The 25596-nt window shown below is 46.3% G+C and overlaps 2 protein-coding genes across 5 annotated transcripts in view; one reads left to right on the forward strand and one right to left on the reverse strand.

Annotated features, from left to right (window-relative positions):
- LOC115090928 (acyl-CoA synthetase family member 2, mitochondrial-like) overlaps nt 1–25596 on the forward strand; it is a 140933-nt gene that overhangs the window by 93510 nt on the left and 21827 nt on the right. The gene's annotated exons all lie outside the window — the stretch shown is intronic.
- On the reverse strand, nt 107–21876 carry LOC115090930 (chondroadherin-like). Its single transcript, XM_029600622.1, has 4 exons — nt 21055–21876; nt 8667–8830; nt 4130–4275; nt 107–2387 (listed from the first exon to the last, which is right to left on the reverse strand). The coding sequence occupies exons 1-3, from the start codon at nt 21829–21831 to the stop codon at nt 4134–4136; spliced, it is 1083 nt and encodes a 360-aa protein (XP_029456482.1). The 5' UTR covers nt 21832–21876; the 3' UTR covers nt 107–2387; nt 4130–4133.

Here is a 25596-nt window from a genome sequence, read left to right on the forward strand (position 1 = left end):
GGTGGAGCCCATCCTTTCGGAAAAGACTCCCCATTCCCTAAAAGGTTCCCCAGTTCCTTAAAAAACTGAATCCCTCTTTCTTGCACTATTGTCTCATCCACACATTGAGACTCCGGAGCTCTGCCTGCCTCTGGGGACCTGCGTGTGGAACAGAGAGCATTTCAGAGAATGCTACCCTGGAGGTTCTGGATTTCATCTTTCTACCTAAGAGCCTAAATTTAGCTTTTAGAACCTCCCGTCCACATTTTCCTAGGTCGTTGGTGCGCACATGTACCACGACACCGGCTTCTCCTCAGCACTGTCTAAAATCCTATCTAGGCGACACGTGAGGTCCACTACCTTCGCATGTTACCAGGCGATCCTCATGCCCACCAGCCACCCAGCAGTCTACATTCCTAATAATTGAATCACCAGCTATGATGGCCAGCCTAGCCCTTCCCTCCTGGGCAATAACCCTGGGAGACACATCCTCGGTACAAGAGGTCAATGCACTACCTGGAGAGCATGTCCTTGCTACAGGATCATTTCCTGCTGCAACAGGTTGATGCTCTCCGTTCATGAGACCTTCCTCCTCCAAGGCAGCACCAGGGCTGCCAGACTGGAGTTGGGACTTGGTTACTATGTCCTTGAAGGTCTCATCTATATACCTCTCTGTCTGCATCAGCTCCTCCAGGTCTGCCACTCTAGCCTCCAGAGATCAGATTCTTCTCTGAGAGACAGAAGCTCTTTGCATTGGACGCACACGTACAATTTTCCCACCAGTGGGTAAAATATCATACATGTGACATTCAGTGCAAAAGGCTAGGAGGCCCCCTCTTGCTCCTGGACTGTTGAATGCTCAGTAATCGTGGATCTCTCTTTACCCAAAGAGCTTGAGGACATAATAGTATTTGTCAGGAAGCCATCACCTAGAAGAGCCTATAACTTTAAATGGAAAAGGTTATCCATACGGGGTCAATAGAATGCAATGGACCCATTCTGTTGTGACCCCAAACATTTACTAACCTACTTTCCTTTTTCAGAATTAGGCCTAGTCACATCATCAGTAACAGTATATCTCAGCACCATAGTGGCTTACCATCTTCAAGCTGACAGTAAGCCTGTATGAATTCATCTGTATAAATCATCAAGATTTATGAAAGGCTTATGGCAAAGTAAATGTCCAGTGCAGAAACCCCTGTGCCATGGGATATGAATTTTCTGTCTCAATTGATGAAATCCCCCTCTCGAAGACATCTGCAAAGCTGTAACTTGATTATCAGTACACACCTTTACTTTCCATTACTATCTAGACAACCTCTCAAGGAGGGTCAGTAAATTTAGACAAGTAGTTATACATAGCCTGTTCAGCCAGTAATCTACTGTGTACAGTGGGAGTAAGGGATGCTTATTCAGTAAACCCTCAGCTTGGGACTCCCCTCATGTCATGGCTAATTCAGCCCTTCTTATCAACAGGAAAAGTAAGTGTTAACTATAAATGGTGTTTTCCATAGAAAGCAGGATGAATTTACCATGATGTCACCCATATGGCTAATTCATCCTGCTTTCTATGGAAAACACTGTTTAAGGTTAGGAAACTTGCTTCCTCCTTTTCAAGTACTTTGTAATATACTACTAAGTTTTTGCCCAATTATTTTTCATGGTATATGTGTTGTGCTGTGCTCTGGAAGCAAAGAGGCTCTCATCCCAAAAGCGATCATATATTGCATCTATTGACTTGGACAAGTTCTTTAGAAGGAGTTACCCATCTTTTGCAGAAGTGAGAGGAAATTTTCCATGTTGATTACCTCTCATGGGATGTCCCATATTTGTGTCTTTCTGGGACCTCAATTATGACTTACAGAGAATACACTTCCCTTCCCTGGGGTTGAATATGGAGTTCCCTGCTGTATTATAAAAGAATATTTGTTGTTGTTTTAGAAGCAAGGATAGATGTTTGAATTTAGAGTTTTTCCCCCCATGGCAGTCTAGTCAGTCTTACTCCCTGTCATCAAGAGATGATTTATTCTTCCTTTTATAATTTATTTTGCAGAACCCAGCTACAGGGGATGAGGTTTAGAAAACCAGGATCGATGCAGCATCGATGGTGCTAGGTTAGTAGTGTTGACCAGGAAACCAGTGAGTCTGCTGAGAAACTAGCTGCATTTCTTTGGCAGGATCTAGCTTAGCTTAGGGTTTTAGCATCTGATAAAATCCTTCCTGTAAAGTTTTGTAGAATTAAAACGTTGGATCCCATCCTTCAGCCAGCCAGAAAGCCACTATGGCAGGTACCTTCAGATGGCTGGACTAATCGGACAGGGTTCTTGATTGGTGGGAGGAGCCTGGAAGAAATCAGTAGTTTCTGATGTACAGGTATAGCCAGTTACCAGGGCTACTCATCTCCAAGCCTGCAACAGAAGAAAAAAATGAACATTTATTGTGTGCATATGTTGGGAATGAAAGAGGTAATGTAATGGAATTATTTCTGATTATGCTGGCTGAGATGTATTTAGAGGTTAAGCCGTAGTGAATTCTGAGTTCTCACCCAAACACAGACTAGTTTGAAGGCCACAGGTCAACCTTTAAGTGAACTCATATTTACTGTTTTGCATTGTGAAATGCTAAAAAAAATGCTTATGAACAGGCAAGAATCTGTGAATTGTAGTTATGCCAGCAGTTTTCAGATGGGAAAGTAAGTAAATAACTGATACTAAAATCTGAGAAAGTGAAGGTCACTCAGCTGTGCTTGGAATTGATAAGAATATGCAGTGAAGGAGGAAACATTGCTTCTGTCCCAAACAAACTGCCAGTTTTAGTGTATAAAGCATGAAAATAGCTAGAGGAGAGAGAGATCACTTCTTGGACATGATAGCACAGACTGATCTCTTGATAAATGTAAGCTTTATATATATGTAGTAATTGTTATCTGCAAGTAACTCCTTCTGTATTATCTGATTTTATTTATTCTCTGTTCCATCTTCTTATTGCTTAAATAAACCTATCAAAAATACCTGGAACCCTGATGTACTGAGTCAGATTGTACATGTGAATATTTGTGTGGGGAATAAGCTCCTGCGTTCTAGCCCCCAGGTATAATCCCAGTAATTGTGTGTGTGTTTACATTAGGTAAGCCCCCGAGGCAGCCCTGTGCGCATGCAGGTGATAAGTCCCTTAGGTAACTCTCAGTGTAGACCCAGTGAGATTAGCCCCCTGGTTAGAGCCCATGGGCAGAATGGTAGTGTGCAAGGTCTGAGCCCAAAACAAGTGGAGGGTGGTACGAGGAAGTTAGGGAAGAAGTATTGGCAAGCCTGTACAGGAATTTTGTGAAGAATTCAGGGATTAGGATTTCCATGGCATTTTTGGAAATTGATTATGAAAGCTTTGCTTAGAAAAAATATCCTGAAAACAGTTGTACTCAGAACAATTCTCTATGCATTTTTTAAAATGTTTTTTCTTTTAATCAAAATAATTTTTATTAACCGGAAGACGTTACACACACATGGGATAACAATAGCATGTGCAACACAGAAAACAGCGTACAATACAAGCATTGCATATAAATGTTCGGTCCAATAACCAATCCCACTGTAAACGTATTCCCTGGTTTTCCTTTTTATCCCCTCCATCTAATCCTGGCCCTACCACCCCCTCCCCATAGAACCAACTCCAAAACATTCCCATTCACACCACATGCATACCACATACAGACTTCCCTCCTCCCCCCCCCCCCCCCCCCCACCTTGAAACCTCAATTAAGACCATATGGGCATATAGCCATTGTTACTGAGCTCAGTTTGTTCCCACCTCTTGACGTATGCCAACATGGTTATCCAGCAGAGAAGCCCTGTTGCCTAGAAATGTGGGCAATGGTGACTGGACAATCTCACTGGAGAATATACTGTGTGGTCAGCCAAAGAATTTTCAATGCAAGGTATACGAATTTATGTAAGAGGAATGTATGCAAGCATAGCTGTTTATAACTTTCTCGTATAAGCTATGTACACAGGACCTCTCTCACTCTCTGTCCCTATATTCGTCTTCATTCTTTGTGGAAGACGCATGCGTCTGGAACAGAATTTTATGCTTGAAGAGACACCTATGCACAGTCCCTACTGCTGCCATAAGGATGTTTTGGGAAGAGCTTCTATACCTGATTAATGGCGGTTTCCTTTCTGGGATCGCTTGATGGGCATCCTGCAGCTGCGGAAGGCAGAAGTGTCGCGCAGCTGCTGCCTTTGGTACTGAGATGGGGTGGCACAGGTAGCATTTGTACGTGAGCTGCTGGACTCCAGCCATCTGGAAAAGGAGAGCATGTTTTAATTGACTGTTTTCCGGGGTTGTTACTCTTCACCAGCCTAGAAGTAGCAAAAGCACAGAGGAGGTTGGAAGAGAAATCAACCTCTGGCCCCTACAGAGTGCCAAGCAAAACCAGAAACAACAAGTTAAGCTTCAGAAAATAATGGATCCTTCCTGTTGCGCCGGTTGGCCACGAAGGCCTCCGGGGCTGGATCCAGTGTCGGGAGGCTTCTTTCGGCGGCAGGAACAACGCCGCCACTGAAGCCCCACCCCCGACATTTCCTAGGACGTGCGCGGCAGGACCAGCCACTTTCTTAAAGGGGACAGTGCGAGAAACCCTGAGCAGCACCCAGGAAGGACTCCACCCCTTTTAGGGTATTTAACACTCAACTCACCATTGGTGGTTGAGTTAGCAAGGACTTTGGTTAAGCTACTCTGACTGCTCTAAGCTGCTCGCTTAGATGCCGCTCTACTCTCCAAGGGCCTTGCTCCTTTTAGAAGCTCTAGGCACCCGCTCCGCGGGGGTTTCTCGCTTCCAACACCCTTCGGGGCCTCTACTACTAGACAACCGCTCCTCGGGGGTCTCTCTCTCTTTCTCTTTTCATTCCAGGATCTATGGACTATCAGGTACTCACTCCTCGAGGGCCTATCAGTCTGTGTATCCTGAACCACGGACCTTCAGTCCCACCATCTCATTACCAGGAAGACACCTACACTCCTGTGAGTACCTCTACGATCCAGAGCTCCAACTCCACCCACCAGGTTCGGCGTCACCTGCACTGCGGGCTCCCACCTATCTTGAACATCTGGGTGAGATTCTACATCTGAGACTGTTGAACGTATGGGCACCTCGAGGACCTCAGTGCCCTGCCTTCCTGCTTAATATCATCTACCTACAGCAGTACAATAAAGCCTTCCATTCATTTTGTGTCTGCTATATGAGTCTAGCCTATCGTATTGGTTTCCCACGGGGCCCCTCCCTGTGGGAGGAGTCAACTCCAACACGACCTAGGGTCCGATTCGCTACAAACATAACACCTTCACTGCTTACCTTATACATCTTGCATCAAGAGAAAAAGATCCCATCCAATCTGTGCTTACCAAGATTTTTCTTTAATTAGTTGCTAATGTGAAAGTCAGATAAAGAAAGTTCACCTCTTATGACATAATTGCTTATTGTAGGTAAGAAGAATAGATCCATGGGGGTAGATTTTCAAAAGCCATTTATACGGATAACTTAAAAGTTATCCGTATAAATGGCAAATATGGCATTTTCAGTCACTTATCCAGCTAAATTATAATTTAGCCAGATAATAAAGGGGGGTTTCAGGGGCATTCAATGGAGGGGCTAAAATATCTGGCTAACCTAGCCAAATATTGGGTATATCCAACTAGGTTAGCTGATAAATTCAGACCTGCTTCAGAGCGGGTCTAAAGTTATCCGGCATACAAGGCTGGATAACTTTCTACTTAACTGGTTATCTTTAAAGATATCCAGTTAGGTAGTTGTCAGTGCCACCCAAAAAATAAAAAATTCTAAGAGCCTGTGGCCCAATTATGAGCCTTTCCCTCCCTCCCTCCCCTTATACATACCCGACCCTATTGGGCCTAACAGCCCCAAAACAAGACCGATCCCTTTTTCCCCCTGCCACAACCCTTCCGTTTCATTCCAAAAGTTGGCATCAGCCTTCCTTCCCCACCATCACAACAAAAACTGTCTCACCCTGGACTCCCCTATCCTACCCTCCCGATGGCCAAAATAGATCTCCTGCTCGTGTGCTGACCCTGCTGCTGCTGCGCTGCCAGCCTCTGCTGCTGCTAGGCGCATGTGGCTCTCAGCCAGATTGAAAGGGGCCGCGGTGGGAAAACTTCCCGCAGCCCCAGATGTTGACCTCGGCCTAAACGCTATTTAAGGCAGCCCCTGCTGCCCAATCCTTGCCTCAGCAACAGGTCGAGCTCTTTGAATGGCGAGTTGCTCTGTGTTGCTGATCCTGCCTCTGCATTCCTGATCCTGCCTCCGTGTCCCTGCTTCCATTCCTGGCTCCATGTCCCTGCTTCCACCCCTGCCTCTGTGCACCGGATCCTGCCTCTGTGTTCCCGTCCCCCAGACTGATTCTCTGGCTTGACCCTGGTTTGTTTCTCTGACTTTGGACTATCTGCTGCCTGCCCTGACCTTCAGCCTGCCTCTGGACTCTGCTCTCTTCGCCGCCTGCCCTGATCTCTGGCCTCCTTCTGGATTTGTCTGTTTGCCACCTGCCCTGATCTTCTGTCTGCCTTCGGATCCCACTTATCTCCTGTCGCTCTTGGATTCGTCGATTGGAGACCTGTGCCTAAGTCCAGCTGGCCCGGTACTCAAGGGCTCAACCTGCAGGGAACAAGGGCTGGAATTGGTGAAGGTCCTGTTGGGTCTCTACACTACCTGCACTGCCTGCCAACGATGAGGACCTGCAGGGGAACCGTCTTCTGTGTTACCTGCAGGAGAGCTTCCGATGGCGCCGGCGTTCTTCTCCGATGCTGGCTTCCGTCCCGGCGCGGCACCGCGCGAATCGGGGCTTGACCACGCCCCCTTTTGATGTCAGCTGCCGGCGGAAGTCCTGCTCAGCGCGGGAAGGCTTGCCCTATTTAAAGGGAACTTCTTCACTTCTGCGCTGCTTCGGCCAAGAGTAGTGTTCAGGGATTCTGCTTGGTGTTTCCTGTTGCTTGCTGCCTGCCTCGACCCGGACTGCCTTTGGACTCCTCTGCCTGCCGCCTGCCTCTGGATTGTTGCTTTGGTTCCTGTTTGCTGCCTGCCTCGACCCGGACTGCCTTTGGACTCTTCTGCCTGCTGCCTTCCTCTGGATTGTTGCTTTGTTTCCTGTTGTTTGCTGCCTGCCTCGACCCGGACTGCCTTTGGACTCCTCTGCCTGCCGCCTGCCTCTGGATTGTCGCTTTGGTTCCTGTTGCTTGCTGCCTGCCTCGACCCGGACTGCCTTTGGACTCCTCTGCCTGCCACCTGCCTCTTGATTGTTGCTTTGGTTCCCGTTGCTTGCTGCCTGCCTCGACCCGGACTGCCTTCGGACTTCTCTGCCTGCCGCCTGTCTCTGGATTATCACCTTGGTTGCGCTACTACCAATCGCCTGGACCCGGTTCCTCGACCATTCCAGCATCCCAGCGTCTTTACGAGACAAGGTAAGTGGTCTCCTGTCTTGGTTCTACGACTAACCATAACAGTTGGCCGAAGCCATGGAACCAGTAGATTTGACCGCGCTTCAGGCCATCCCAGGTTTGGCCTCCCGGTTACAGCAACACCAAGGTGTACTCGACCAAGTAACTGGAGTGCTAGACCGATTAGTCACTCGTATGGATGCACTTGCCCATGCACCTGCAGCTCCAGTTGTGGCCATCACTGCTTCACCAAACCCTATACGTCTACCTCCTCTTCCAAGATTTAACGGAACTTCCGTGCAGTGTCGGGGCTTCATTAATCAATGTTGAATGCATTTTTCACTTCAGCCATCCTTGTTTCCATCAGATAAGACTAAAGTTACCTTCATTTTGTCACTGCTGGAGGGTCCAGCCCTGGCCTGGGCCTCACCTTTATGGGAAAGAGATGACCTCATTCTCAACAATCTGGATCGATTTCTGAAGGAATTTAGTCTCATCTTTGATGAACCAGGGCGACCATCGCCCGTATGACATAGTGAGGGCAAAGGTAGCGCCGGCGCCATTTTGAATATTGGCAATACGGCCCGCGTGCAGGAGGTCGCTCCCGGACCCCCGCTGGACTTTTGGCAAGTCTTGTGGGGGTCAGGAGGCCCCCCCAAGCTGGCCAAAAGTCCCTGGGGGTCCAGCGGGGGTCTGGGAGCGATCTCCTGCACGTGTGACGTCGGGAGCCAGGAACCAAAATGGCGCCGGCGCTACCTTTGCCCTGTCACATGATAAGGGCAAAGGGCCACCGGCGCCATTTCTCTTAACGCAGCCGTGGCCAGAGAGCGGGAGATCACGCCGGGACCCCCCCACTGGACCCCAGGTAATTTAAAACATTTTGGGGGGGTTCGGGAGGGTGGGGGATTTGTTTTAAAGGGTCGTGGTGGGTTTTAGGGTTGTTTTGGTGTGCCGGTTTTCCCGCCCTCCCCCAAATAATTCCCGTGCCCTATTTAATGATACAATACAAATGCCCCTGACGATAAATCGGGGGCATTTGTATTGTATCGTGCACTCTAACGATTTTGGACGATTTTAAAATTCTGACGATAATTTTAATCGTTCAAAAACGATTCACATCCCTACAAACTAATATACCCAACCTTGTTTTGCCACAGGTAGTGCAGGAGGACATGAATAATAGAGCACAGCCTCCTTACCTACCCATAGGTGGATGTGATCAGAGGAGCGGATGTTCTCTCACTTACTTGCGCAACGGTGCCAGTGAACAAGAGCAGTGCCAGGGGTTGTTGGACAAGGTCAGATTCTCCAGTTTGGAATAAGGGAAGTTGTAAGGCAGTTGGCTGAGTTTGTTGTTGCCCATATGTAAGGATTTCAGAGTTGTGACTCCGGTGAACGCTTTGTCAGAGAACTAAAACAGAAAGAGAAATAATGTCAGAGTTATTGTAGGACGAGCGGTAGAAGTTATATCTCCACCCAAAACCGGCAGGTTGCACTTTGGTAGCAATATTGCCACAAATTCTGCTTTAATAATAATAATAATATTTCTTATCTCATGGTAAATATTCTCAAAAGCAACTCTTTCACACCACATAAGTCAAAAACAAGGTCACACTGATAAAGGAATCCCGACTACCCACATCATGAATGATGTCATGGGGAGAGGCTGTTGGAAAAGCAATGCTTGTCTTTTAAAAGCTGTTGTGGGTTTTGGTAGCCATAGAAAAGTGACCACTGCACAGATGTCTGCAGCACTGACCCGGTCTGTCCGAGAGCCTGCGGTGGGACTTGCTCACACCTCCGTCGTGCAGACCAGGCTCAAGAGAGAACCATGTTCATCCGGCCGGAGTTTGGACTTGGATATTGGGTATGGAATCCCTTCCTTGCCCCTACCCCTCCCTCCCTCTTGCTCCTGGAATTGTTGATGGAACTACAGTGTGGATGTGGAGTTTGGCAAAGCCCATTGAACAACTAAGTGGAAATTTACAAACTTTTCTCCTCACTGCTCTGTCCTTCTCTCCTAATTCCTCTTTTCTCCGCTCACCATCCAGTCTCTTTAAAATAGCTCCTATCAGCTACGTCTCTTAAAATACCAGTTTTGCCTACTCTGCTCTGTTTTTCCTTTCTTGGTCTTCATCTTTTCATATTTTTTCCCCCAAAGGATCTTATTTGTTATATGTTTACCCCCGTTTGAAATGAGGGGGTGTCTTCAGGTCACCCCTTTTTGGTTTTGCGAAATTGCCTTCTGCTCATGTCGCTCATAGGCGCTTTCTACCGTATTCAGTCTGGATTGTGTTGGGATGGCAGGAGGAACACATTTTTCTGTCCAGTAACTCACATCAGGCTAGAAGGGTCTAACGATGCTGATCTGCCAAAATATTATGTGTTTATCTTTCTGTCAGAACTCTCTTTTCTTAATTCCAGAGTGATGCCAACGCCTTCAAAACCTAAGCTAGCTATTTCTCCCTGAAAATTAGACGTTAGTAAAGAAAAGGAGGTTCGTGATCATTTTTCCCTTATTGAATTATTTAAAAACTATTTTTTTTTGTTAGCATCAATATTTTAGTGGGAGGACTAACAAAATTTGACTAAATATTCACTTACCTACTCTTGGCTGAGCCCTTCCCTCCTTGGGATTTATTCCATTGCTTGTTTAATTTTGTTTCCCTTTTGTGAGGGGGGAAAGGGGGAGGTGGGGGTTACACATCATCTACCCACCCCTTTTCCCTCCTAGCACTAGGACAGAGTTTGGGTGGCAACTGGCACAGCAGAATTCCAGGTCACAAGATCCATGATGGTGGCAATGAGTCAACAGGAAGAGCATTAATAATCTTCCAGCTATTGTGCATCCATAATGAAATAAAAAATAATAATAGAAAATACTGGTGTCTTAGAAATTAACTGCCTTAAACTCTTTGTGGTAATCTGCTATTTTAATAGTTATCCTGGTCAGTTCCTCTTGTTCCATAAATCCATAAAAATGTTTTGGGGTTTTATTTTTTCCATTCACCACTTTGGGTTTCCTTATGTTTTCAGTTTTGTAAGTCACAAAACTTCCACCTGCCCTAGTCTGCAAGTATTCTCATGCTTTTGGAATTTTAACTAATAAGACCCCCAAATGTCAGAGAATCAAAGAAAACTTTTGAAGGGTTTTATCAGTTTGCTTTTAATGATTTTGGAAGTAAAACCAAAAGTTCACAGATGATGTGATGCCTGGATTTGGGCATGTTACGTTTCTTCACACTTCATGAGAAAGTAGCTACTGAAAAAAAAATTCTTCCATTCCTCAGATGTCATCATACTATTTTGGGGGGCCCAAAAACATGGTGGGCACTGTAGCCGACACCCCCCCCCCCCCCCCCCATCCCTTACCTTATCCTGTGTGGGTTTTCATGGCAGTGGCTACAAAACCCTTTCAATTTATGGCAAATTGTTGTTTCTTCACTCTCTCCCTGCTGTGTCTCTGCTGTTTCGTACTCTTCCTCTGTGGTTAAGGCTATTCTCCTAGGAAAGCAGGATGGTAATCCTCACAGATGGGTGACATCATCAGATGGAGCCCAGCATGGAAAACCTTTGTCAGTTTCTAGAATTTTGACTGGCACACTGAGCATGACCAGCATGCTGCTATCCAAGCGTCCACGTAGGGTCCCTCTTCAGTCACTTTTTTTTCCGCAAAGTAGTTGCCTTGCAGTGGTGGAGCTACTGCTATATAGTACTTCTTCAAAGTGTTTCCCGGTCGTTTCTCGCCTTTTTCTGTGCCAGGTCCCTGTTCTCTGGTCAGTGCCCTGTCCAGTGGCGTGGTAGATGTTTGTTTTTCTCTTCGTTGTGGTGGATTCCTGGCGTGTCACTCCTTAGTGGCCGCCGGCCATCGACCATTCGCCGGCTTTTTTTTATGGCGTTGTCTGGTTTATGACAGTGTTCCCAGTGCCCACGGATCATGTCTATTACTGATCTGCAAGAGGTCTGTATTCTCTGCCTGGGGGCATCGCACGAGGTCCATGGATGCCATTGGTGCGATCAGATGAACCCCAAAGGTCTTCGTGCCTGGCTGGACAAAATGGAAAATCTTTTTGAGTCCAAAAATTCATATCCATCTATTCTGGCATTGGAGTGTTGACACCTAGACATCGAGGGGAGCCATTGGATACACTGTCCCTTTCCACTCCCTCAGTGGGCCTGTCTCGAGAGGAGCTGGAGATAGGCTGTCTCCCATGTCATCACATCTTCCTCGATGCCAGGGAAAGACCAGGCCGAGCATCGCGAAAAGTCCCACAAACATTGTCACCGGTTGCTGTCGACACACGGCTCTGGGACCGTTGTGGCACTGGCAGTCGCCATGCTGCCACCAAGGTGACCCTGTGGGGAAGGGGCATCATCCTCTATCGGACCCGGCAGTCCCAGGCGTTCCCCACCAATGACGGTTCTGGGCACCAAGCCTCCTCAGGGCTCCAAAGAGGCTCTGGTAATGCCTCCTCCTCCTCGTCCGTCCTAACTTCACCAGACTTTCAGGAGGAGTTGGATCGCAGGGTTCAGCTGGCAGTGCTCCGAGCCCTGCAGGGTATTGAACCATCAATGCCACTGGCATCAGTCCCCATGCCAATGCCGCAGCCTGCACCATCTCTCTTGGCGCCCCTGCTAGAGCTTCTGAACATCCTTTTAGGCATCCTTCTGAAGCAGCCGGTGCACGGAGGAGCATTGGTTCCTCAGTGGCCTCTGATGCCCCCCTCCGGAGCGATACCCCTCATTTCCTCCAAGGAGGAAGACTTACTGTGGCTGTCAGCGCCTTCAGGGCCACTGGTCCCACAGCCGGAGTTTCCCGATTCCGTTCCTGGGCCGTCGGGGATCTTGGTGCCATCTGAGCTTTTAATGCCCTCGGTGCTGTCGATGCCCTCGGCACTATCAGTACCCTCAATGCCCTGGGCGCCCAAACTGAGAGGCCTGGGCAGAGCCATCCATGCCAATCCCCAGGGGACCTTAGCGAGGAAGAGACCCCTTATGACCCCTGGGGAGGTGATACCTCTGAGTTCTCTTCAAAGGATTCAGGTGATCTTTTGGAGTCCTCTCTGCCAGATGAGAGGCATATATTTCCCCCGGAGGATCTTTCTTTTGTGGGCTATGTCCAGGCCATGGCTGAAGCCATCCCATTTCAGCTCCTTATGGAGGAGGATGCCTGACATAAAATGCTGGAGGTCCTCCAGTTCATGGATGCTCCAAAGGAGCTAATGGCTGTCCCAGTCCATGATATTTTTAAAGAACTTTTCCTTAGGATCTGGAAACATCATGTGTCTGTTCCTCCAATTAATCCTTACATCTGACCATCCAGGTGCTGCAATCTCTGGGGTTTGTCATCAATTACCCCAAGTCCTACCTTGGCCTGTCGCCACACCTGGGCTTCATCGGGGCCAGAGTGGGCACAGTTCAGGCCAAGATGTTTCTGCCCCGCGATCGAGCGCTTGCCCTATCGTTGCTGGCAAGCTTGGTCTGCAGCCGTCAACAGGTCCCTGCTCGTCTGCTGCTTCATCTTTTGGGTCACATGACTGCATCTGTCCATATCACCCCTTTGGCTTGCCTGTGCATGCACAGGGTGCAATCGACCTTGTGGTCACAGTGGCAGCAAGCATCCCAGGACCTCAGGGCATGTGTCTACATCACGCCGCCTCTCCAGGTCTCCGTGCCCTGGTGGAAGGATCTATCCAACCTGGAGCAGGGGGTCCCTTTTCAGGTTTCCCCACCTCAGGTGGTGCTTACCACAATGCCTCCCCCCTGGATTGGAGGGAGCATATGGACGACCCCCATAAGTAAGGTCAGTGGATGGCTCAGGAATCTCTATCAGATCAACTTCCCGGAACTTCGAGTGATTCGCTATGTCCTTTAGGCTTTTCAAGATCGTTTGTCTCACAAGGCAGTCCTTATTCAGGCAGACAATCAGGTAGCAATGTGGTACATCAACAAACAGGGAGGCACTGAGTTGTTCCTTCTCTGTTAAGAGGCGGTACAGATTTGGGTCCTGGGCTCTGTCGCAGGACATGATCCTGAGAGCGATGTACTTAGTTGGATCAGAGAATGTGGTGGCCGACCATCTGAGTCAAGCGTTCTGACCACATGAGTGGTTGCTGGATCCAGCAATGGTGGCCTGGATCTTCCACCTTGGGGACCTCCAGATGTGGATCTCTTTGCTTCCCCCTACAACTGCAGGGTGAGCAAATTCAATTCCTTGTTCAGGACAGACAGACTTCCAGCCTCGAATGCCTTTGCCTGACGTTGAGGTACAGGTCTCCTGTATGTGTATCCTCCTCTTCCACTGGTCATGAAGACTTTTTGAAGCTCCAGCAGGACCAGGGGACCATGATTCTCATGGCCCCTTAATGGCCCATACAGATCCTTCTGGATCTGTCAGTCAGGGAACCCATCCATCTGGGGACCTCTCCCGATCTGATCACACAGGATCGGGGCAGATTGTGTCATCCAAACCTCCGCGCATTAGGCTTGACAGCCTGGATGTTGAGCACCTAGTCCTGCAGCCCCTGGACCTCTCTGATGATGTGTCTCAGGTGTTGATAGCTTCCAGGAAGTCTTCCACCAGGAAGTCTTATCGATTGAAGTGGAGGAGGTTCTCCATTTGGTGCAAGGGTCATGGCTTGGATCCCTTCGCCTGCCCCACTCCAAAGTTACTCGATTATCTGTGGCACCTCTCAGAGGATGGGTTAAAAACCAACTCGGTCAGAGTACATCTGAGTGCCATCAGTGCTTACCATCAGAGTGTGAGTGGTACACCCATCTCTGTGCAACCCATTGTGTGGCAGTTTCTGTGGGGCTTGCTTCAGCTGAAGCCTCCCCTTCAGCCTCCTGTTGTGTCCTGGGACCTCAACATAGTATTGGTGCGGCTCATGCGTGAACCTTTTGATCCTTTGCACTCCTGCGATCTTAAGCTCCTGACCTGGAAGGTTCTCTTGCTGATGGCGATCACTTCAGCAAGCAAGGTTAGTGAGCTTCAAGCACTGGTTACGTATCCGCCCTACACAAAATTCTTTCGTGATATGGTGGTCCTGTGTACGCACCCTAAATTCCTGCTTAAAGAGGTGACTGATTTTCATCTTAATCAGTCCATCATTCTGCCCACCTTTTTTCTAAGGCCTCATTCTCTCAAGGGTGAATGGGCTTTGCACAGTTTGGACTGCAAGAGGGCTTTAGCTTTCTATCTCAAATGCACAGCAGGCCACAGGTAGTCCTCGCAACTTTTTATTTATTTATTTTTTATTTAATATTTATTGAATTATAACATTTACAAAAGAAAATGATATAAAACAAGCATACTAGCAATTTCTCAGGAATTATTTCTTTCCATAATTTTACAATCTGTTTTAGTCCACGTCTAGGAGGAGAAGAGAAAATATTGTCTCACAGTGCGTCTTACTTTCTTTTACAACCATTCCCCTTATTGCCAATTTAAGATTTATCCCTGAGAAAATGTTCCAAGTGTGCTGGGTCCAAAAAAACAAATTTATTATTTTGATACATTATTTGACATTTGCAAGAAGAAGAATTTTAAGAAGAAGCTAGCCCCTATATCCAGAGCCTGCTTCTTCAAAGACAAAAATTGTTTCCTTCGAGCCTGTGTGGCTCGGGAAACATCTGGGAAGACTTGTATCTTTTGTCCACAAAAAATATGATCCTTATTTTGGAAGTATTTTATAAAGAACAAGTCTTTCTCTCTTCTTAAAGAAAAAGAAACTAATAAAGTTGCTCTAGAATCAATTCTATCCAAGGAGACTTCCAAAAATGTGGAGACTCCTGGACTCTGCAGAATATCCACTCCCCCTTCTTGCACTTGGATCTTTTTACTTTTAGGTAGATAATACATTTTAGAAATTATAGGAATTTTCTCTATTTCAAAACTCAAAATTTCAACTGCGTATTTTTTATACAATTCTTCAGCTGACATTAACCTAGAGAGAGGAAAATTCAGTAACCTAAAGTTAAAAGATCTTAATTCATTCTCCATTAATTCTATTCTGTTATGCAGTATCAAATTATCTTTAATGGATGATATATTAACAGCCTGGAGATTATTTACTAAAGGGCTCAAATTTGCTACAGCTTGTTCTTCTTTATCAGTCCTATTATCTAATTCCTCAAATTTTGCTCTTGTTTCTACAGAAAAAGCATGTATATTAGATATAGATCTAGACATTTTCTTATTTTTTTCACAGATAGTTTCCAAACATCCAATAACGTTACATTTTCTGGCTCCTCATTATACTCCTCCCCTTCATTACCAACATCAGGAATTAATGATGGTAACTGGACTTTAGTATTACAAGCGGTAGCCTCGATACCCAATGTTATTATTTGAGGACGTGTATTCTCCTCTAGAGTACCCCCATTTCCTTCAAAGTTTTGGGTTTTACTCACAGAGGGTCCTACTACCACTTCTGCTGTTTGTATACCATCCATCACTGGCTGTAAGGGTGGTTGTGTGGACCTGGGGCTGAGGGTCACTTCCAGCATGGAATTTCCCTCCAGATTTCCCCTAACGGTGGACTCTGACATATGAACTATTGGTCCTATTTTCCTTGACAAAGGGGCTGTTGGAGATGAAGTATAGTTTTTACTTTTCCTTTTCTTGCCCATAATTTTCCTTACCTAGGGGCACGCCCCTTTGGCGCGCGGCTGCGCGCCGCAGAGCCCTTGTTTTTATGCTGTCCCGGGGCTCCTGCTGATGATGTCACTCCGGGTCCACCCTCTCGATCCGGGCCTCCCCTCTCCGAGCCTAGGAAAAGTTCTTTTTTTCTCTTAATTCGTTTTGAACAAGCAAAACCGGACTCGGGCAGCTCCCATCACTTGAGCCACTCTCTCTCCTCATCTCGGTTCAAGCGCCGCAGGGCCCTTGTTTTTATGCTGTCCCGGGACTCCTGTTGATGATGTCACTCCGGGTCCGCCCTCTCGATCTGGGCCTCCCCTCTCCGAGCCCAGGAAAATTTCTTTTTTTTCTCTTAATTCGCTTTGAACAAGCAAAACCGGACTCGGGCAGCTCCCAGCACTTGAGCCACTCTCTCTCCTCACCTTGCAACTTTTTATATCCTTTGACAGGAACAGGCTGGGCGTTGCAGTGGGCAAGCAAACTCTGTCCAACTAGCTGGTGGATTGTATCTCCTTCTGCTATGCGCAGACAGCCCTTCGGCTTAGAGGCTGCGTAAAAGCTCACTCTGTGAGAACCATGGTGGTATTGGTTGCCCACTTGCAAGTGGTTCCCATTGCCGAAATCTGCAAGGCTGCAACGTGGAGTTCCCTACACACGTTCACTGCCCACTACTACTTGGACAAGGATGGTCAACATGATAGTAGCTTCAGCCAATCTGTCCTTCACAACCTTTTCCATGCTTAAATCCAACTCTCCCTACCTAGGGCTCATTGTTCGAGTTCATGCTGTCTCCCAAGTCAACACCACCGCAGTTATTTTTTGTGCCCGGTTCAGTGCCTGTTGGTCATGGTTGTTGCTGGGAGCAGCCTGTAGCTTGGTAATCACCCATATGTGAGGACTACAATCCTACTTGTCCTAGGATAAAGCAGAGTTGCTTACCAATAACAGATGTTGTCCTAGAACAGCAGGACGTTAGTCCTCAGGAAACCCGCCCACCACCCCACGGAGTTGGGTTCTCCTGCATTTTGTTATTTTATTTTTTTTGCTCGTGAATTCTGTTACAAGACGGAAGAGGGACCCTGCAGGATGCGCGGATAGTGGTCTGCTGGGCATGCTCAGTGTGCCAGTCAAAGTTCTAGAAACTTTGACAAAAGTTTTCCATGCTGGGCTCCATCTGATGATGTCATCCATCTGTGAGGACTAACATCCTGCGGTCCTCATGGAGAACACCTGTTACAGGTAAGCAACTCTGCTTTTTATTCAAGTGTTAAACTCTCAGTCTGCTGAAGAACAGTTACATAAATAGGCTTTCACCCTGCCTAGGCATTTTGGAATTTTGAAAGGAATGAGAGGCAGGGGGATAAATAATCACCTGTCAAAAGTAATCACAGCTTTTGATGGTTTCAAACTTTTACACTCTAGCCCAAGGGCAGTGGTGTTTCCCATTCAAGTTAACCTCCTGAAAGGCACAGTAGATCATGATTTGGTAGTGATTCCAATGTCTCCAGGCCCTCTATCTGATGCACCTTTAAGGGTGATATGACCCTGCAGCCGGGGGGGGGGGGGGCTTGTGCCAAAATTGAGGGGACATAGCCCTCTCCCCAAGACCCACTTTTGGTTATGCTTCTGCATTGCTTATCACCCATCTTCCCAGCCTCCTTTCTCTCAGTCCTGCCTCGCTTTTGCTCTGTCAATGGTTTACTTATTTTGGAGACACTGGTATAAAAACAAACATCTACTTCAACTCTTTAAACTTTTCTCAAGGCTACTTAATTATACAAGAAGCCTTTGACTATTGGGGTCTTCTGTCCCTTCTCAAACACTCTCTTCTTTTATTATTTTTTTTGAGGGGAGAACAGCTATTTGAACACTTGCAAACAACTTTCTCTTAGTTCAGGCACTTGGTATCTTTTAGGACAGAGTTAGTCCTGTTTACAACTTTAGCATTCATGCTTTTTGACTCTCGCTTTTGGTGTGGTTGTCTTCTTTGGCATTGCTTCTGTTTGCATCTTTGTCCCACCATTAATAATTGGTTTTTTTCTTTGAAAACATGAAGCTCTGGTCCTCTCTTTGGGTGTTGAAGTCAAAGAATTGTGTTGAGTCTTCTAGAAAGTTGGAGATTTTTCCTTATAGAAATTAGTTTACCTCCCCAGAAAAATAGTTGAAGGGTGACCCCCGCCCCCCCCTTGACAATTTTGAATGTTGCTTTTTCAATGGCTTTATCAAATAAAAAAAGGTGTTTTTTCCCTGTGAAGTTTGGTTAGCTGGGGTCTGCTGTGTTGGGGATAACCTGATATTTTACTATAGGGTATGTGGTATTGGTGTTGATGCTGGCTGTGTGGACTATTCAGGTATAAATAAATTATTCCACCTCTGAATATTAAGTGTTAGATTTCTAATTGGGTAGGACTGGCAGAGCAGTACTTTGGCACACAGTCTGTAGGCAGATATGCCCAAAGTTTGGGAGCCCGCGACAGCTTCGAGCGTTGACAGAGAGCGTTTAACCCGTCTTACTATGGCATAATAGCGAAGCGTTTCAGCTCGTGGAAAATTTTGAATGAACATTTGCAGTGAAGGAAGGAGGTTCCTCTACAATCTTTTCACTCTTCGATTATTGCATAGCCTTTGGAGAGGCATGAATATTTCGGAGGTTTGAAGAACATCAAGTTCAAGATAAGTAAATCCTGTCTCAGGCACTCCGCGAATGCGGAGATTTGCACGGCGGCTACGATTTTCCAGGTCCTCTATTTTATCGGAGAGAGCCCGGGTGTATTCTTGCAAGTGCTCATGATCACACCTCAAACCATGCCAGCTCTCCCCCTGCGTATCCAGCCGCACTTCGGCCTCATAGATCCTCCGTGTGTTCTCTGCTAGCTCCTCCTTGAAATCGGACATAATCGAGGCTATTTCTGTTTTGTAGTTTTTTAAGTCCTGCCGCAGCTCACAAAACCAATTTCGCATTTCTGCTCGAGTGGGGCACTCGCTATCACTTTCGCTCGGTTCTGGCTGATTTTCATCCGCTTCCATGAGGGCCGACTCCGCCGCCATTTTAGAGCGCGCGTCCTCCGCACTGTCTTCCCCCTTTTGATAAGAATACCTTTTTTAATCCGCAATTTTGCGTTTCGCCGACATCAGCTCCGACCTCCCTGCGGGTTCCAGCAGCTTGTGGCAAAGCTACGGAGGTAAAAGCGTGTTTTTGCGCTGCTTTTTAGGGCCGGTGGGGATGGAGCTCACAAGCTAGGCTCCGTGCATGGAGAGTGACGTCACTTCCTCCCCAAGATAAGTAAATCCGACTAGCTAATAACATTTATTGACTTCCCCTGAAGAAAGATCCTGTTGGGTCAGAAACAAGGCCTTGTCGGGTGGACTGTAAACCTTTAGATAGAGTCGGTGTTATTATTGAGTGGTTAGTGAACTTCCAGATACATGGTCGGTGTTATTAATGAACAATGTGGGACTCTAACTTAACACTGCCATTAAGAATATTTATGATATGTTTTTAAAGCACATTGCAATTCATAAAAAATTCTAAAAAAACAAATAAGGTAGGAGGTGGAATGTTCATGATTAAAACCGATATAAAGCATTACAAATAAGTAGTGCATTGAAGTTCTATGAAACAATCCACTTCCTTCTTCAAAAATTTTTTTGTAATGAATGTATTATTCAAAGAAGTTAGTTGAATCAATATAAAGAGGGATTTTCTTCCCCTTCTAACGCTTTGAAAGGTATTTTTGAAAATTATATATGGGACACTTTCCACTTGAGTGGCAAAGTTTGGGAGCAGCATGGAAACAGAGTAAGCAAGACTACAAGTACCTCAGAGGTTATAGTTCAGGAGCAGTGAGGGCAAAGTGCAAAAATTGATCCCTTGACAGTGTGAGCTAGGCAGCCTTTTAGCTACTGAGCACAATTTGCTTCCCCCTGACAGCCCTAAATACATATCCTTGGCCAATCTGCTCATTGAGGAGTATGATCACTTCACATAACCTGCCAGTTCCCAGAGCCACCAGGGTCATCTGAGGGCTAAAGGGGTTAATGCACCATTCTGTTCTCCCATATAATTCCGAGTTTGAATGTTCTGACATTGAGTTGTATAATTGTCTTGCTATTTTAAGCCTTATATATAAATGTAACAAGTTTCCAGTTCCCCAGTGTGGTGATGAGTGATATGGTACTGCCACTGATATGGTCATTCATAACTTGGTTTCTCAGCAGGGAATTATGGTACACTGTGCAGAATTGCTCCATGTTATCAAATGACACACCATCTCAATATTGCAGTATTATATAACACGATGTTGAAAGAATAAAGGGGAAAGAGAGAGGGGCAGGCTTTGCTGCTTTAAATAGCTGCTTAGTTATAAAACCATAAATATTTCTATATGGTTCGTTCTTGTATTTCTTTATTTAGCTGGGCTATCTGAATGCTCCTCTACCTCCTTCTATAGAAACAGGGACTTCTTTTTCAGCTAGGATAAGGGTTTCATTGGAGAGACCTCAACAATAAACAAACCTTCCTTCATAAAGTGTTTGAAAGAATGTTTGCATATGTGAGTGTGTGGGTCTACCTTGGTGCTCATATCTGTACATGTGTGTCTGCGTGTTTGTCATTTTGCCTATTTGTATCTAACTAATTCTAATGATCATTTATAACCATCCATGGCTCTTCTTCCCCTCACCTACCAAATAGCTCTGTTCTTCATCCAGGGGTAGGTAAACATTTTGTAGTTCAGGAAGTTGGTGGGCCTTTGAGATCTGTTCCTATGTGAGTAGGTAGTGTCTGTCCCTCTCCTAGAACCCACATTTACTGTATGAAGCTGTTTCATAATGCCAGTGCTAGCATGCAGGATGGGAGGAACAGCAGTTTATAAGGAAGAAATGAATCACATTTTTCTTTAGTAATATAGCTTCAGGTTTGGGTAAGGATTTTATAAGACTTCAGTATTAAAACTGATTTCAATCCCTGGGGAAGGGAGAAAAAAACAACTTACCCGTTCAAGACCCATATTGTCCATATAAAGTGACTCCATATAGCGTCCAAAACTCTGGAAAGCATAGTCAGGGATGAGCTTCAGGGGATTTTGAGAAAGTTTCAGGTCTTCCACCACCCGCAGTTTGCTCATGGCTGCAGTGGGGTAACTAGTTAACTGGTTCTTATCCAGGTGGAATATGGCTAAGTTTTCAACTTCATCCAGAGAGCCAGGTTGAATGGTGGAGATGTCGTTGTTGGAGAGGTACAACCAACGTAGATCCTTGGCACCACTGAATGTGCCAGGTCTTACCTCTTTGATTTTATTGCTACTCAGCTGTAGAACAAAGAGGTTGACCAGTGGAGACAGGAAGCCTTTGGGTAGGTCGAGGATTTTGTTGTGGTCCATGTATAGGTAGGTAAGTACACCCAGGTCATTGAAGGCTCCTTGCTTAATCGCTCTGATGTCATTGTTGGACAGGTACAAGTAGACGAGTTGTTTCAGACCTCGGAAGGCTCCTGTTGAGATCTCTTTTATCTGGCAGTGCTGGAGGTGCAAAGAAACCAGTCCTTTCATCTCCCTGAAGGAATTGGTGGCCAGTTTGGGAAAGTTGTTCCTTTGCAGGTTCAGAAGCTTCGTCTTCTCAGATACTTTAGGAATCTTTCTAAGCCCAGCACTGTCACAGATTATATGCTGAAGGTCCCCTCCTTGGCAGTGGCAGTTTTGGGGACATGCCTGTAAGAGAGTGATGAGGCAGACCAGCAGGCTGAGCCTCAGGAGGAATGCTGTGCGATCCATGGCCACTACTGAGCTCAGATGGGAGCAGCAGTGAGAGAAGGGAGGGGAGAAAGATGGAAAAAGTGCATCTGAGCTGAACACAGACCTATTTATAATGTTGTTAAAAAGCAAAATCCCTTTCCAAAAACCACAGGCAAGAGCCAGACTTATTGCGGAAGGAACTGATTTTGGGAACTCGGTGTGAAATTAACCATCTCAGGACCACAGCAGGATGCAAGAGAATAGGTTATATATTTTAGTGAATGAACACTAGGAATAGAGGCAGAAGCTATACAAACACTCCTCTTGTTAAGAAATATAAACTATAACGTCTGCTCTTTTGAGTGGGAGCAGGGGGTTGATTGCTTCAGAAAACTTGACAGAAATGGAGGTTTTTAAAGTCTTTGGAAGAAACTATTTGCAGGCTGCATTTTTAGGCTTATGGGGCAGATGGGACACAGGTTACAATCTGGGTAGAGAAAACCACTGCTTGGAGGTCAAATTGTAGAGTGGAGGGAGCACACCTCTTGAAAAAAGTTGATTTTGTGGGGGTGATGGGAGGGCAGGGGAAGGATATTGGCTTGAAACCTCTACCTACCAATTAGAGTTCAGGTTTAAGGGAAGGGGCTAAAGTGCTAGGGGGAGGAGGTGAGGAGTGAGTTGTCTGAGTAGTTGGAGATATCTGGGATGGCACCTTGAGTGGGATCTTTGAAGACCAAAAGGCTAGAGAGCAAAGGGACAAAGCAAGAGACCTTGGTAATAGATAGCCCTGAATGGTGGTTACTTGCCTTTTTTTGACCTGATATCCACTTAAGCCATAAAGGGGGCAATTCTCAAACTCCCCATGTGCATTTTATCCAATCCTCAAAGGGAAAAGCATGTGCATACATTCCCTTTGAAAACTGACTTGCACCTGATTTTTCTGTGGGTAAAATAACATGCAACAGAGATGTGAAAAGACAACCTCCCTGCATTTATTTGCCTCCACCGATTTTGATGCACGTCTGTGAATGCTGCCTCAATCTTCAGCTAAAAGTACACATGCTATGGAAGATCATTGCAGCTGGACTGATGTTGGGCAATTTTTAGACAGTCAATTTACCTGGGTAAGCGACCTTGAAAATTACCCTTGACGTGGTTCTCTTTGTAGCTCTTCTTCTGCTCCTGGGTCTTCCTTGCTCAGTCCTTCTTTCTTGGTGAGCATGAGATACAGAAGCAAAGGAACGTGGCATATCATGAGCAGCTGAACACAGCGCCATTGTTCTGTTTGTGTATGGAGCCTATGTTCTTGGTCTGCTGTCATGGTTGGAGTGTTTGTGAGGGGAAGGGAGCTAGCAGTGCTACTGGCTAGATTTGGGGGAGGGTTGTGTAAGTAGAGGAGGAGGAGGGCAGACAGTCTCCATAAACATATCAAATTCAAATGTCTATTTTGGAGCACAGAACCAATTTTATCCTTCTTTATCCTGCTGTTTTTCCATTGTTGTGAGGAGCAGTAAGCCTTTTCTACATATTCTATTTATTTAAAAAGTTTTATATACCGCACTCGCTTGGCATGCTTACAGTGGTGCTATGTACACACTGGTTAGCAGCTGGTGTACTTGCTGTACAGTAAATATTAACTTTACTGGGACTCTTTTAAAAGTGCTATAGGTAGGGAGAGAGTTTACATTGCGTCTCTATTTTTACTTTTGAATAAGTTTGATTCCAAACTGCCTTAATGAGTAATCTCAGAGAAGGTTAGCGTGGTGATTGTCCCTTAGGCAGTACAACCATCCCTGCAAGGTTTTGTAATTTATATTTCTGCTTCTTGCTGGGTAGCTAACAGCATCTCTTCCCTGCTTAATTATTTTCACAGCCCACTACTTGAATGAAGATATCTTTGCCATTGATTATTCATAGAGAGACCTCATAAGCTCACAGCCTGCTGGAGACGTAACAGCGTCTACCGGGTAATTGATAGGCAACGAAAAGGAGCAAGTAAGAAAGAGACTAATATTTGTTCTGCAGCTTTCTGTGCTCGTTTTCTTGTTCATCTTTGAGCCATTGCAAGATCAGAGATGAAGCAGAAAATCACTGCTCTCTCTGGCAGAGAGCAGGTCCAGCACAGAGGTGATGTGGAAGGTTGCCATTTGCACGCAGCATGGATTTGGAAATATTTCCTCTTTTAAGCAAAGAGAATAAACCTAAAGATCATCTGCTCATCGGCAGTGATAGACAACCGTCAGTCCTTGTGGACACTAGTTCGCTTAGAATTTCAGGATACCCCTAATGAATATGCATGAGGTAGATTTTCAGGCACCACTGCTAAGACTGCTTCAGCCACTATTACCAATTGTATGCGAAGCTGTCTCATGCATTTTCATTAGGATCATCCTGAAAACCTAACGGGACTGGTGTGCATGAGGACTGGAGGTCTCCTGCCCCAGCTTATCGGCCTTCCATCTGCTGCTATGAATGATCCATCTACCACTGCCAGTTCACCTGTCACTAGATAGGTCAGGGGGCAGAGGCCTTGAGAATCTTCATTCACAGCTTCTTGTGGTTTTTCTCAGATATTCCCCACTTCCTCTCATTAACCTGGAATCACAGTTACCTTCTGGGCCCAGAAGGGGAAAGGAAATCCTAGACTGGCTCCTTTCTGAAACCAATCCAGTGTGGCATGTGTTTTTGTTGTAAACAGCAACAAACAAATCCTGTCCTAGGGCTGGGAGCTGTGACCAGTGCCAGAGGACGAAGTAAAGACATCTAGCTAGGAATGGGAAACTTGAATTTTCTGCCTGGTAGTGCCCAGCAACTTACTGATTTACCAGAATGATCCTAAATATTATTTTTGTTTTCCAGACACTAAGAGGTAGATATTCCAAAAGCCATTTAGGTAGATAACGTAAAGATATCCGACTAAATGGCAAGTTTTGATATGTTCATGTTACGCTCGGCAGTCCATGGGCTATTTCTGTGGACCGCCACTCTCACCACCAGCCTGGCCTGAACAGGTGTGCCACGTCCTGGCACGAGGAACGTCTCCCTGTGCACCATGTTGCCAACCGCAGTGGATGCGCTGCCAGCCGATTCAGCTTCAGGCTCCCTGGACTCGCGGCCAGGACGCAACCGATGAGGATTGAGGCGGTGTGTCCCTGCTCTAAATTTAAAGGGACCGTGGAGGGTAAAGTCCCACAGTCCCTTTTGATGAGCTCACTACCCTACGCCTTTAAAAGGCCACTTCTGCTGATGCATCTTGTCTTACTCCTGTGGTGCCTCATCCTCCTCTTGGTTCCTCATCTCTTTGGATTTGACTTCTGGCTTGACCTTGGACTGGACCTTGACTTCTGCCTGCCTCGGACCACTGCCTGCTCACCTTTACTGATTGAACTCTGCCTGCCCTGACCACTGCCTGAACCATGACACTGCGTGAACTCCGTTTGCCTCAGATCACAGCCTGATCCTGACTCTGTTTGCCTGCCACCTGTCCTGACCGCTGCTCATCCAGACTTCACCTTCTCCTACTGTGCTGGCCCACGCCATCTTCTTCGTGATAGATATTTACCTCCACAGAGGCCCGTGCCTAGGTCCAGCCGGCCCTGTCACCCAAGGGCTCAATCTAAGGGAAATAAGGGCTGGTAATGGTGAAGCTCCAGTCGGGCCTCTTGAGTCAGTCAGCTCCGCCTGCCAACGGTGGGGACCTGCAGGGCTCCTCTCTGCAGGTTGCTCCAACTCCTCCTTGGCCCAAAGGTTTACTTCCACAACAATTCAGCTTCTTATCCAGCTGGATAAAAAAGGTATTCTGGG

This window comes from Rhinatrema bivittatum, chromosome 4 (assembly GCF_901001135.1).
Source record: "Rhinatrema bivittatum chromosome 4, aRhiBiv1.1, whole genome shotgun sequence".
Taxonomy (NCBI): Eukaryota; Metazoa; Chordata; class Amphibia; order Gymnophiona; family Rhinatrematidae; genus Rhinatrema; species Rhinatrema bivittatum.